This window comes from Equus quagga, chromosome 1, assembly GCF_021613505.1.
Source record: "Equus quagga isolate Etosha38 chromosome 1, UCLA_HA_Equagga_1.0, whole genome shotgun sequence".
NCBI classification, from domain to species: domain Eukaryota; kingdom Metazoa; phylum Chordata; class Mammalia; order Perissodactyla; family Equidae; genus Equus; species Equus quagga.
Genome location: NC_060267.1, coordinates 89,159,055 through 89,173,142, shown reverse-complemented (window position 1 = coordinate 89,173,142; position 14,088 = coordinate 89,159,055). Strand labels below are relative to the sequence as shown.

The window sequence follows — 14,088 nt, the reverse complement described above, 5'->3', positions numbered from 1 at the left end:
CACCTCTGGGGACCCTTTCTGCCTGGCACAGCCTCAAGCTGGGCATGCCTCCGCCCCACCACTGTGCACCCTTCCCACACTGGCTGCCATCTTCCAGCATCCACAGGGTGATCAGAGGTGACAGCACCTCAGCCTTCCCAGGCCCCTCCAGCTCCCTGGTGCTGGGTGGGCCTCTGCTACAGGACTGTTGCAGGCAGCAGAGCATGGGCATGAGGTGTGGCCCCATCACTGTTTCCACTGGATTGGATACCCCTTGAAGGCAGGGACATGGAGGTGGGCCCAGGGTTGGGAGCCAGGAAGTGTTCAGTGAAAGCTGGACTCTAGTTCTGCAGCCTCCATCCCTCACTGGGACCTCAGTCCCTGGGAGCAATGCTAATGTGAACCCACCCTTCACCCATCCTCCTCCCAGATGGCCCAGGGGTCAAGGAGCACAGACTGGGGGGCTGGGGGCTTGTGTTTATTTAGCAGGAAAGGAGGGACTCCATCAGTAGGGTGGCCTGGGGAGCAGCTGGTGGGCTGCGCTTCGGGAAGGGTCCCTTGGCTCTCTCACTGGTGTCCGGGCTGGTTGGGGCAGCTGAGGCAGTGCCCTGGACAGGGGCTGACATGAGGGTGACGGGGGCAGAGAGACAGAAGGCACCTGAGAGGGAGACAAGGAAATCAAGATGGCAGCAAGCTTGGTGGGGAGCAAAGGCAGGCCCGAGACCCTGCCCCGCTGCACCCCAGCTCCCACTAGCCCCCCGAGCTGTACTCACTGCGCGCTCACTCTTCATCGATGCATTGATCTGTGGAGGAGAGAGTCGGTCGGAATGGGCAGGGGTGTGTGTGTGTATGTCTGTGTGTGTGTGATCCCTGACCACCAGGGCCCCTGTACTGCCCCTGTACTGCCCCTGGGCTGCCCCAGTCTGGCCCAGCAGCAGCAGATCTGGGGGTTCCCTTCAGAGATGGGGCAGCAGAGGGGTGGACGATGGGGGCAGCGGATTGGGAGAAAGGGCTGAGGACAAGTGGACCTGGGGAACACGCATTCTCCGGAGGAGGCAAGTGAGGCCCAGACACTTGCTCGGGTACCCAGGCCTCCTGCCCATCTACCCACCGAGCCCTAGCAGCCCTTCAGCCTTGGGGAGCTCACTAGCTTTCTGAGTGGCCTGGCTGGAGCCCCCTGCCCAGGCCAGGCCACCTTCAGACAAGAGCACCTCCCAAGTCAGTGGTGAGCAAGCCCCAGGCCAAGCCGGGGACAAGTGGGCCTGGGAGTGTGAGGAGGGAGTAGCCTGGGACAGCAGGACCTGGGGCATAGCGGGAGGTGGCCCTGGGCAATGAGGCAGGGGAAACTTGAACCTGGGCCTAAAATTCTCATCTGGGCAGGCCCAGGTGGCCTGTCAGGGAAGAATACTTGGGGCCGAGATCCCTGGGGGCCCCACAGACCCTTGGGTAAGTCAGAGTCTTCCTGAACCCAAAGTGGCTCCCAGGGGGCTCCAGTGACTGGAGCAGGGGACTGTGCCTCCTCTCCCCTTTCCCTGGTGGTGCAGCACCAGACCTGGACAGTCCCCACATCCCCTTCTCCTCTCCCCAACTGGCCCTTACCAATAGGGACCGGGAAGATGATATGATCATCGGTGAGGCCCAGGGATTTCGCGAAGCTGATGAATTTCTCCCTCAGTTCAGGGGTCAGCTCCTTGGTCCTCCCTGTGACCAAGACAGCCAGTGAGTGGCCAGCGAACACTCCATAAATATTGTTGAATGTGTGAATGAGGCCTCACAACCCCTCCTCACCCAGGGACCTCTCTCCCTGGCCTCCCAGGGGCTCAGAGCAGAGCTGGTGCTGGAGAGGACCTTGGGGGATGGGTGGGGATGGTCCTCTCCTCCCCTCTAGTGACCAGGAGCCGGGTCCCTGAGGGGGTGGGTGAGAACCCACTATAGAGAGTGGTCTTGAAGTACTCCTGGTTTTTGTAAACCTTCCTGAAGAACACGATGGCAAACTGGTTGTAGTCGGTGTCCGCCACGCGCACGATATAGCTCTGCACTCCAAAGTAACCTGTGGGGCGACGGTGAGTGGTCAGCCCACCTTGGCCGGCAGCTGATCCTTTCTTCCTGCCCCGCCCCCCACTTGTCTGCATGGGCTTCCCCCCGCCGGACAGCACCTATGTGGAGGGGCAGGGGGGTCTGTGCCCCTTCTAGGAGGACTCCACTCCCCCAAGCCCTTACCCCGGGGCCCACCTCACTGAGGACTCACGTTTAATGTCACCCAAGTTGAACTGGCCGGGCTGGGAACTTGGGATGAAAGTTCTGATCCAGTGGTCACAGATCTGGTCCCTGGGAGAGTGAGAGATGGGTGGGTGAGAGGGGAGAGGACACAGGCTTGGACTGCCTGGGCTGGACGAGGTGGGGCCAGGGCTGCAGCTGAAGGGGCTAAGATTCTGATGCCTCTGATCTAGCCAGCCCATGACAGCCCAGCCCCCACCACAGCAGGGGGTCCCACCCCACCCAGCTTAGACGGACCTGGGTCCTCCCCTCTGAGCCTATCTCTGGCTGTCCCTGCCCGGTCTGCCCTGGGCCACGTGACCCTGCTTAGACCCTCCCTTCAGCACCTACTGTCCTTCCCTCTTCAGGGCTGTCTCCCCGCGGGGGCCTTCCCTACGTACTGTACTGTCGTACTGTCGCTCCCACCATGTTCCCCAGGCATTTATCCCTCTCTGTGGCCTCCCCTGGGGGATTCACCCTGTGAGGTTCCAGTCTTCTCCACGCCAAGGACACCCCTAGCTCTTGGGCCAACCCGACCTCTTGCCTGAGTCCCACCCTGTCCCCTGACCTCCCAAACTCCCCTCCTTCTGCTCCTTGCACCACAAATGCTTCTGTCCCGATGTCCCCAGGTGCCAGAGCCAGAAACCCACAGGAGCTACGTGATCCCTGGCACCCCACCATTCCTCTCCTGCTCGGACCTGCTCCTCACTAAATTCCTTTGGGGCTGGTGCCTGAGGCCCCCGCCAGCATGGCACCTGCCCCCTTCCAGGCTGCTCATCGGCTCTTGCTCAAGGCAGCCACACAATGGCTTGCTGCTTCCTGAAGGGGTCCACCAGCCCCTGCCGTGACTGCCTCATGCCTCCTCCTGAGGCAGGTTGGCTCCTTCAAGGTCCAGCCTGGAGGCCACCCCCTTAGAAGCCCTGGATGAAGCCTGGGTGGGGTTCCAGGCTGCATCCAGTGACCCTCCTCCCACAGCGGGACACCCCTGCTCTCTCCATCTTGTTTCCCAATAACTGTCCATCCCCACTGCCATCTGTGTGTCTGCGCTGCAGTGACTGATAAATGCTGATCTAATCAAGAAGGAAAGAAGGGACAAATATGCGAATCCAGCACTGAGCAGTAGGACCAATGCCTGTCTCTTAGCTTCGGTCACTTCTTGGCTGCGACATCAGTCTGCGCCTCGGCCCCATGGACAGACCCCCAGGTCCCCATGTTCCCCAAGGAGGCAGTGGCTGTCACCTGAGCAGGATGGAGGTGACGTTGTAGCTGTGGTCTTCCTTCAGCTCGTAGGTGGTGGTGTACATCGTAAACTGGCCTTGTTCTTCTTTCTTGAATGCATTCCCGGCCACACCCACGACATACCACTTCCCCTGGAACTGCAGGGGGGCTGATGGCAGGCAGAGCCCGGGAATGGCCCCAGGGCCCCCCTACAGCTCCATCCCTGAAGGCACCTCTGGGCAGCCCAGCCTGGAACCAGGAGCCCGTCTAACTAGGCAGCAGGGCCTAGGGGCACTGGGCCCCTGGGGACTGGGCACTCAGACCCGAGCTGGGCCTGCATTGATGAAGCCAGCAGGATCTGGAGGCCACCAGGCCAGGAGGGAGCCCTGAGTTTTGCAGGGATGGGGTGACCCTGGGCAAGTAACCAGCTGGCCTTTCTGAGCTTCAGTTTCCTCACCATGCAGAGGGACTGAAGGTGTTCCCACCTTGCAAAGACTGTGGGGGTTAAAGAGAGTATGGGCCTGGGAAGGTCTGCTCAGGTGACCCTCTTGTTAGCAAGGTCAGGGTGAGATGGGGGCATGGGACATGGCTTCCAGAAGGGCACATTGAGCTGAAGCCTGGGCCTGGGTCTCCTGCCCTAACACGGTTCCTAAGACGCTTCGGCTCTCTTCCGCTCTGCTTGCCTTCTTCCCCGGGCTCTCTCTGCAGCTCTCCCTCCAGGCCCCTCACCTGGTCATCCTTGAAGTCGGGCTGCAGTGGGACCCTGTCCAGAGGTGGGGCCGGGATCAGCTTTGGGGCAGGGTCCCGGGCCTGGGTCTGCAGGGCCCCGAGCAGGGTGAAGCCTAGCCACAGGAGACCTAGGGCCATGATTTCGGGGCCAAGGAAGCTGGCACTCCGGGAGCTGCTGGAGGAGGAGGAGGAGAGTGAGGAGCCTGGCCTGGAGGACCTTATTTATGGTCCACCTGTGGCTGGCCCACCCCAGGATGGAGTGATTCATCCTTTGCCACATCCAGGAAGGGTGAGGCAATTGCCAGCAACTCCTGCTGAAACACTTGGCAAGATTTCTGCCTCTTTCCCCGCTGGTCAGGATTGTGCAAGGTGGATGGGCAGGAAGGCCAAGGGGGTTGGGAGCGACAATACCTGAGCTCCTCACCTCTGGCACAGACAAGGGGTCCCTCCACACACTCCCTGTGGCCCTTCCCTTCGCTCTGGTTGGCCTCATACGTGGGCAGTGGTCCCAGATGTGGAGGAGCTGTCCTCTGACCTCCAGGAGCCCCTGCTCAGCCCAAGCCTGGCTCGGGGTCTGTGCATGGAGGCCCCCCTTCCTGCACCTGATGTAAGCAGGGAATGCCTCACCACAACAGACTGTGTGTTGTTTCCTGGTTCTCGGAAGGGACAGGGAAGGGTGGAGCCGCTGAGAGTGGACATGCCCAACAGGGAAGGACAGAGTATGTGCCCTGAGCTTGTGGAGCCCAGACTCTGGCCCTGGCACAGGGTAAGACCCTCTGAGAGGCTGACCTGAGAATTGACCCCTCCCCTCCTCCATGCGCCGTTTGTAAGAGCAGACTGCAACTGACCCCTAAGGGACTTGACCTGTCCTGTGGCCAGTGGACAGAGACCCCAAGCTGGGCACTGGAGCAGCACATGTGGCTGCTTGGCAAAGCAGAATGCCAAGGCTGCAGTCCCAGCTCCGTCCCGGTGGGGGGATGATGCAGGGCATGCACCTGCGCAGGGTGAGGCAGGCTGGGGGCCTGAAGGTGGGCTCTCCACCAGGCTGCTCTGGACACCAGGTGCTCTGGGTCACAGGGAGCACAAGGACTCAGCCTCGTCCTTGAGAGGTCATTGAGATCATCCATGTCTCCTGGCACAGCCTTGCGCCGTGCAGCCCAGTGGCTCAGGCCTGGGCCCCTGGAATTGTCCCTGCCATGGCCAATCCTAGCTCTGTTGTGGAGAAAAGCAGTTTCCTAACTGGGGGCTTGGTGGTCCTTAGGAGGCAGTAGTGGGCCCCAGCCCCTGTGCAGTGTCTCCCAGATGTCACCATGAGGGCCAAGGCTGTCTGGACACCTGACCTGAGGCTAAACTGAGGGTTCGCTGGCCTCAGAGGAGACTGACAGGACCTCAGTGGCTCTGCCCATCTGTTGCAGGAGACTGGCTCCCCCGGCCTGGGCTCTGGGGTGGCGGGTGTGAGGGAGGGGGCTTTGGAGGGGGTCCTGAGCTGGCGGGGAGGGTGCAGCCTCAGCCTCCCCAAGGCCGGAGAGGCCCCCGCAGGCCCCCTGTCCCCTCAGGCCCTGCCCTGCCTGCCCCTCTGGGTGATGAAAGGGCAGGAAGTAGAGGTGAGCAAAGCTGCTTTGGGGGAAGGATGTTGCCACCAAAGCCCGCACACCCTCTGGAGGTGCGAGTGGCCACCTCCCACCCCTCTCATCCCCGCTCACAGCCCCAGGGGCTCCACCTTTGCCCCTCTCTTTGACCTTAAAAGGGTATCCTCAGGTCTGTGGTGACCGTTGGATGTGGGGAGACCGATGGACGGAGCCCTGAAGAATTTTAAGTAGGAAAGGGGCAGTGTACTGGATCACCAAGGAGCCACTGGATGGAATATTCTAGACTCTGAATGTCAGGTGGTAGAGTGGCCAATGCTCTCCTGGTATGAATTGGGGAGGGGGGTCAGGGCCTGGTCTGCAGCATATGAAAACCAGGGCCAGGTGCAGGAGGGGTGACAGCCCAGCCCAGGGACCCCACTTTGAATCCTGGCCCCTCTAGGTACTCTCAAATCTCTGCCCACCCACAGCCCCATCAGTTTCCCCTTCTATGAAGAGAGCAGCCCTGCAGATTCTTCGAGGCCATGCACACGCAGAGTCCAGGTGCACATGCACAGAGTGTCTCTACATGAGGTCACTGCTGAGTTTCTGACCAAACCCACACAGGGCCCATTCTTCTCCCTGCGCTGGCTCCAGGCCTGTCTCAGACCCTCTGGCCTTGTCTCTGTCTCTCTGTCCTCATCTCTGTGTGATCTTGGTCTCAGCTGATACATGGTGATGGCCATCTCATCGCCCCTTCCTTACCTGGCTGCCTCCCGCCTTCTCTCCTGGCCCACCCAGCTGAGGATGGTCATGGCCATGGCTGGAGCAGAGGTCAGACTGCCTCAGCCAATAAGAGGCGGGTGTTGGGCTGGCTGGGGATGGAGGGCAGGGGATCAGCTGGGGATGCTCGCTGCATTCTGCCCTCGGAAGGGAGGTCCAGTAGGCTGGGCTGGGGATACAGGTGAAAAGCTCTGCCCACTGTCTTCAGGGTCGAGCAGGGCCTCGGGGGGAAGGTCAGCTTAAGGTGCATACCAGCCTCACCCAAGCGGCGAAACTCAGCACTAGGAGGGTTGAGTGAGGACCGTGGTATACACCTGTTGAGACTCAGGCCAACTCCAAGAGCTCCAGGGTGGACAGGACCCTGGAGGCCCCACTCTTTGCCCACCCAGTTCCCACTGGGCCTGAGCCCCTGGCCAAAAAGGGGACTCTTGGGTTCATACTGCCCAGCTGGGGACAGTCCCTGGGCCCCGGGGCTCTCAGAACGGTCTGCACTGCACATGTGGCACCGTGAGGGGCACACCAAGCCCTCACCAGCCTCCTCTCAGCCCCTTTCTTGGCTTCTGCTGTGGCCTCTAGGCTGGTCCTGCAGGGCCACCCCTACTGACCTTCCCTCTCCCTCCAGGAACTCAGATGTCCTGAGTGAGGCCGCAAGAAGCCACACAGAAGCCTTGAGGCCAAGCCCCTCCTGGGAGACGCCAGAACAGAGCGTTCCAAGTCCTGCCCTGGGTCTCTTTAGCAATGGCAGGAACTTAAAAACCATCCACACTTGGGTTTCTCTATGGCAAGAAGCCAAGAGAACTCTGGCTGCTCCAGACCCCCAACACTGTCTCTGGCAGGTGGCTCTCGCCCCTCCATGTGCCCAAGAGGAGAGGCTCTCAGGTACCGCAGTGGCCTGTCCTCCCACGGAGCGGCCTGGGCTCCAGCCCTGGTCTAATCAACTCAGGAAGGCAGCATAATGTTCTCTGACAGTTCCTGCACCTCAGGAATGCAGCCTAACCTCCTGGACAGGTTTCTGGAAGCCTGTGAGCAGTGTTCAGCCCAGCCTCGGATGGCCAGGGCAAAAACAACCCTCTCTCCCCTGCTTGAAGGGCTGGGCAGGAGGTCCCCCCAGAGGGTGACTAGGCTTCTTGGAGCCAGGGTCACGCCTGGGAGGAGCCTACAGTCACGATGCCCCCAGGGGGCCCGTCACAGCCGCAGGAACTCTTCGTGTCTGCAGATGGGCCTTCCTTGGCTACTGCAGGTCCAAACATCCAGGAGGAAGTGTAAGTGAACAGAAGCGAGGCCATCTTGTTACGCTAAAGGGCCCTTTCCTAGTTAAAATGTAATCACTGTAAATTCCTACACGCTTTCGTAATTTTCTGGCCCTGATCCTGTGCACATCCACTTGTTGAGCTGCCCTGAGAGCTTTGTTCCTGAGAAATCTTTTTTTTTTTAAAGATTTTATTTTTTTCCTTTTTCTCCCCAAAGCCCCCCGGTACATAGTTGTATATTCTTCGTTGTGGGTCCTTCTAGCTGTGGCATGTGGGATGCTGCCTCAGTGTGGTTTGACGAGCAGTGCCATGTCTGCGCCCAGGATTCGAACCAACAAAACACTGGGCCGCCTGCAGCGGAGCGCTCGAACTTAACCACTCGGCCATGGGGCCAGCCCCCTGTTCCTGAGAAACCTTAACAAATTTTCCCAAGGAATAAGAAGGCCTCCAGGAAGAAGGATCACCTGTAGGATATTCATCATCCCTGGCAGAAGAACAGAACAGTGAGGGACCCTGGAGTCCTTCACGCCCGAAGGCCGACATTTCTAAACCCCCTCCTTATTGCCCATTTTCCCGCTATAACTGCCCCAAGATTCTGTAATTCTTTAGGATGTTTTTGAGACATTAGTCTGCCATCTTCCGATTGTGCCAGCTAATTGGGTAAAACCTTCCTTTCTCGATCTCTAACTTGTTGTGATTAATCAGCTCAGATTGCTCAGTAACAGAAGGACTGTTCAATGGGAGGTTCCTGCTGCCCTAGGGCCTTAGCTTGAGTGTCCAGTTTCTGGAAGCAGCTTCCCAACCCCATCTCCCACCTCTCATTCCAGGGCTCAGTGGAGGATCCCCCGGCTCCTGTCCTTTCCACCTGACAGGGGCCCTGCCTGTGGAAAAGCTCTGCAAGGCAGCCCCTCCTGACACCCTCACAATGTGCCCACTGGGTTCCTTCCTCTGGGGAGGTCCTCAGGGTCCACTGGGCAGGAGGCAGCATGAGGTCTGGGCCCAGGGCTGCCATCTGGTTCTGGTCCTCCTGTGAGTTGCCCAGTGTGGCCCTTGGCTGGGTGCTCCTGCCTTCCACTCTGGGGCCTGGACTCCCATGTGGGTGAGAGGGCCCATGATGGCCACAAGAGGGCAGGGGAGTGGAGGCCACTGCTCAGAGCAGGATCTGTAGTGGACGCTGGGCTCCTGTGGAGCTGGGCAGGGGGCACTTTTGTCATAGGCTTCTGCCTGGGCTGGCCTTGGCACTGGACAAGACATGCTCCTCTCAGCACTGCACCCCTCCTGCCTGGGCTGCAGCCTCTGGCACCCCAGGAAAGGGGCTTTTCCACCCCGACCACTCCTGGGTCATCCCCATACTCCCTGCTCCCAGGCCCTTGACTGGGCCTCTGCTGGACACATTGAAGGTGGATTGAGTGAGAGGACGGACCTGGCTCCCCAGAAAGGGTCCTTCTCATTCGTGGCCTGAGAGCCCAGGATATGCCAGGGGAGCGCCCAGCCTAGGGGGTGGGGGAGTGGTGCTGGAAGGGTTAAATGAGAACAAATGTCTGAGAGGTGCTCAGACTCCTCCTGGGTCCTCCCTGGGTGCTTAGGGGGTGGGGGCTGGGGCCCGACCGAGCTATGGCCCTTCTGCCCCTCCCCATTCATCCCAGTGGCTGGGGTCTCAGCTCAGCTCCACGGCACCGTGTTTATTTCAGATGGGGCGAGGTCTGTGGCTAAGTCCCCATCCGGGTGAGGGCAGTCATGAGCAGGACTGTGACAGGCAGTGAGGGCAAGGTCAGACTCCAAAGGGAGAGCGTGTTCACCTTCATAAGAAGGGTCCGACCCAGGCCAGTGGAGAGTGGGGCAAGGGGCCGTGGAGAGTGGTGCAGGGAGCAGAGAACACCCACCTTGGCCTTGGCCTGGCCACTGTCCCTCTGTAGCCCAATCTCAGGGGGACAAGTTTGGGGGTCTAGGGGGAAGTTTTGAGTTTCTGGGGACCTTGGGCTGGAGGAAGGACCTCTCTCTTCCCCCTTCTCATGACTCTCAGAATCACCTCTTAGGAGTGGGCAGCCTCTGCAGAGGGGTGATGGACAGGCAGAGGACGCAGAGCACAGGTCTGAGTGCTCCCTCTGGGCCCAGAGCCCCTCGGGTGGGCGCCAGCCTCCCCCAGGGTCAGTGCAGCCACAAGTGCCCCTCTCTAGGAACCAGCCTGGATCTGCCTGGATTGGAGTGACCCATGACTCCTCAGTCTCTACCCACACCCCTGCATCCCCCTGTCCTGGGACACTGTTAAGAACTGAATGTTTGTGTCCCCCCCCAAATTCATATGTTGAAATCCTAACCCCCAATGCAATGGCATTAGGTGGGGCCCTTGGGGTGATTAGGTCATAAGGGTGCAGCCCTCATGAATAGGATTAGTGCCCTTATAAAAGAGACCCCAGGAGCTGGCCTGGTGGCATAGTGGTTAAGTTTGCACGCTCCACTTTGGTGGCCTGGGGTTTGCGGGTTTCCAACCTGGACGCTCATCAAGCCATGCTGTGGTGGCATCCCACATACAAAAATGGAGGAAGATTGGCACCAATGTTAGCTCAGGGCCAATCTTCCTCACACACACAAAAAAAAAAGAGAGAGAAAGAGAGACACCCCCCCCCCCGAAAGCTCCCTTGCCCTTCCCACCATGTGCAGTCACAGCGAGAAGACAGCCATCTCTGAACCAGGAAACGAGTCTCGCCAGACACCAAATCTGCCAATACCTTCATCTTGGACTTCCCAGACTCTAGAACTGTAAGAATTAAATTTCTGTTGTTTATAAGCCACCTAGTCTATGGTATTCTGGGTCTCCTTGTCCTGGGCCACCTCTCCCCACCCCCGTGGAGACCCTTGTCTTGGGCCTCCTCTTCCCCACATCACAGGTCCCCTACCCAGCCACACCCTGGGACTTCTCCCCAGAGCATGTTCTCCTAAAAGTGAATTTCCTACTTGTGGCATCTTCTGCAGTCTGGATAGGCTGAGAACTTCCCAAATCATCAAAACTGTAACAAATTACCACAAATTTATTGGCTTAAAACAACACATGCCAAAGACCAGAAGTCCAGAATCAGAACTCCACTGTGCTAAAGTCAAGGTGTGGACAGGGCCACACTCCCTCTGGAGGCTCTAGAAAACTGTTCCCTGCCTCTTCCTGCTGGTGGGGGCTGCTGGCACTCGTTGGCTTGCGGCCCCAGCACTCCAGTCTGCCTCCACCTGCACATCGCGTCTCCTCCGTGTGTAATCTCCCTCCACCTCGCTCTTCCCAGCACACTTGTGCTGACATTTCTGGCCCATCCAGATAATCCAGGACGATCTCCTCATGTCAAAATCCCAACTTATTAAAAAGGTGAAATAATAAGTTAATAATAATAATAATAATGAGGAGGCAAAGAAGGAAGACAGAAAGGAGAAGGAAAAGAAGGGAAAGGCCCAACATTGGTTGAGAACTCCTGTCTTCTACTGTTAAAATATTGGTGAGCTGTGAAAATAATTTTATTCTTCTCTTACAAATTTGAAAACAGAAGGCACTCTGTGCTGTCTTACGAATCAGGAAGGAGAACATTGTGAATCTCCAAGAAAAGAAAAAAATCTGGACCATACCAAGAAAAAGATAGCTTGTTCTGTTTGCTTTTGAAGAGAGTAATGCATGCATTTAATTTGTCCCCCTTAAAAATCGAACATTAGGACATTAACTATTATGAAATTTTAAAAAGCAGTAATAGAGAAAAAAATTTTGAACTTAATCATAGCTGCAAAGACTCTTTTTCCAAATATAGTTACATTTACAGGTTCCAGGAATTAGGACATGAATTTCTTTTGGGGAGCCATTTTTTAGCTTACCACAGTCACCTTGGCACATCGATCTCCTCCCCACACCCCAGGCCTGCTCACAAAGGGACTGGGGTTCATCTCAGGAGGGGCCCCGGGCCCTGGGTGGGCCGGCCTGTGCAGGCAGCTGCGGCCAGGCTGCTCAGAGAGCCCCTAGCATCCTGGGCTGAGGACCTTCAGGGCTCAGCTGTCCCAGGCAGGGGTCCTGGGTGCCCCGGTGGGTGCTGAGGCTGGAGTGTGGGAGCCTTGTGCTTTTGCCACTGTCTCCTCCTCTTCCTGTCACCTGTGTGGCTAAGGGTTCATACAGGCTCCCAAGTGCTCCCTCTGAGTGTGTGCTGTATTAGGAGTGGTGGGAAACAGGAGGTCCCCCAGACCTGGTATATCCCGGAGGACCCCAGACTCAAGTCCCTTTGTGACTATTGTCCCTTTGCCTGGTAGTCATGGACTGCAGGGTCCTTCCCCCCACAACCACAAGCCTCTCCTTCTATTAATTATACCCACGAGGAGCAGCGGAGGGAGGGAGCTGCTTTGCCCACCTCCCCGCCAGTGGCCATTTTAGAGAATCCCTGGGGAAGGTGGGGAGCTGACTTCTGACCTTGGAGCTTGTGGACTGGAGTCAGACTATTGCCACAAAAAGCCAAAAGGCAAGAGATGGGTTGCATCAGCCCCTGCTGGACAGCAGAGGGGTAGGCTGCCCAGGAGGCTGCCACTCTGCACGGGAAGGCAGGGGGGCCTGGTCTTCCTGGGGGCCCAGTGGACCTTGGAGAGGATCCATACGAAAGAAGTCCTGGCTGTACAGCAATCTGGGCACCCTGAAGGGCCCCCTCATCCACCAGACCACTGATCTAGCATGAAACTGACTCAACTGCCCTGCCGGGCTCACAAGACACAAGAGGCTCACATAGCCGTAAGTGTGAGTTCAGATTGAGAAGGGCTGCAAAGTCATGAAGAAGTGTCCAAAGCAAGAATTTAGAAAGGAAACTACACAAAAAACCCAAAGAAAATGGAAGGAGAAAATGAAGTTAAATGCAGAAATTAATGAAATAGAAAGCTACCATAGGAACATCAAAGCCAAAAGTTGACTCGGGAGCCGGCCCTGATGGCCTAGTGGTTGAAGTTTGGCGCTCTCACTGCTTTGGCAGCCCAGGCTTGTTTCCTGGTCGTGGAACCACACCACTCACCTGTCAGTTGCCATGCTGTGGGGGTGGCTCACATTGAAGAACTAGAGCTTACAACTAGGATATACAACCATACACTGCAGCTTTGGGGAGGAGAAAAGGGAAAAAAAGAGGACGATTGGCAACAGATGTTAGCTCAGGGCAAATCTTTTCCTGAAAAAAGAAAAAAAAATGTTGACTCTTAGAAAAGACTAATAACATAGATAGAAATTTGGAAAAATTTCTCAAGACAGAAAGATATAAGGCACAAATAACAGAAGAAGTAGAAATAAAAAAGAGATATATCTATAGAGGCCGGCCCCATGGCCGAGTGGTTGTGTGCGTGCTCTGCTTTGGTGGCCTGGGGTTCGCCAGTTCGGATCTTGGGTGTGGGCCTACCCACTGCTCATCAAGCCACGCTGCAATGTAATCCCACATAGAAGAACCAGAAGGACTTACAACGAGGATACACAACTACGTACTGGGGCTTTGGGGAGGAAAAAAAACAGAGGAAGATTGGCAATGGATATTAGCTCAGGGTCAATCTTCCTCACCAAACAAACAAACAGATATATCTATAGATTCTATGGACATTAAAAGGATAAGAGAATGCTATAAGTAATGAAATGGAAATTTCCAGCAAATTGTAACTTACCAAAATGGATTCAAGAAGAAAAAGGAAGTCTGAGTTGCCCTATAACGATCACAGAAATTAAATCAGTTAGGGACAAATTTCCCTACAAAGAGAACACCAGACAATGCAATAAACTGCACACATTCAACCTGCACAATTTGACAAGCTTTTAAAAAATAAACTTTTAATTTTAAAATAGTTTTAGATTTACAGAAATATTGTGAAAATACTATACAGAGTCCCCATATGCCCTGCACCCAAGTTTCTTCTGTTATTAACATCCTACATTAGTATGGTACGTTTGTTACATTAATGAAACACTATTGATACATTATTATTTTTTATTTATTTATTTATTTATTTTAAGGTTTTATTTTTTCCTTTTTCTCCCCAAAGCCCCCCAGGACATAGCTGTGTATTTTTAGTTGTGGGTCCTTCTAGTTGTGGCATGTGGGACGCCACCTCAGCATGGCCTGACGAGTGGTGCCATGTCCATGCCCAGGATCCTAACCAGCAAAACCCTGGGATGCTGAAGCAGAGCACGTGAAGCTAACCACTCGGCCACGGGGCCGGCCCCTGATACATTATTATTAACTAAAGTCCATAAATGACGCCGATTTCCTTAGTTTTCACATAATGTCCCTTTTCTGTCCCAGGATCCCATCCAGTTGTCATGTCTCTTC

General features: G+C 56.3%; 1 protein-coding gene across 4 annotated transcripts; it reads right to left on the bottom strand.

Moving 5' to 3' along the window:
• Window positions 1-441: 441 nt before the first annotated feature.
• On the bottom strand, window positions 442-12,824 carry LCN2 (lipocalin 2). 4 transcript variants are annotated; one of them, XM_046670354.1, is made up of 8 exons: window positions 12,796-12,824; window positions 4,183-4,357; window positions 3,475-3,611; window positions 2,228-2,307; window positions 1,910-2,029; window positions 1,579-1,680; window positions 753-782; window positions 442-637 (listed from the first exon to the last, which is right to left on the bottom strand). In XM_046670354.1, the coding sequence occupies exons 1-7, from the start codon at window positions 12,807-12,809 to the stop codon at window positions 760-762; spliced, it is 651 nt and encodes a 216-aa protein (XP_046526310.1). In that variant the 5' UTR covers window positions 12,810-12,824; the 3' UTR covers window positions 442-637; window positions 753-759. The 4 variants fall into 4 exon arrangements, with proteins under 4 accessions (XP_046526310.1, XP_046527065.1, XP_046524763.1 ...); XM_046671109.1 differs by having other exon boundaries at window positions 4,183-4,354; XM_046668807.1 differs by lacking the exon at window positions 12,796-12,824 and adding an exon at window positions 6,513-6,583.
• Between the last annotated feature and the right edge of the window lie 1,264 nt (window positions 12,825-14,088).

Excerpts from the sequence above, each read along its gene's own strand:
- LCN2 (XM_046668807.1), bottom strand. The coding sequence starts at position 6,568 with ATGGCCATGACCATCCTCAGCTGGGTGGGCCAGGAGAGAAGGCGGGAG. Across the intron at positions 3,612-4,182 it reads CCGACTTCAAGGATGACCAG|TTCCAGGGGAAGTGGTATGT; the intron begins GTGAGGGGCCTG and ends GCCCCCCTGCAG. Across the intron at positions 2,308-3,474 it reads GTCACCTCCATCCTGCTCAG|GGACCAGATCTGTGACCACT; the intron begins GTGACAGCCACT and ends TCACTCTCCCAG.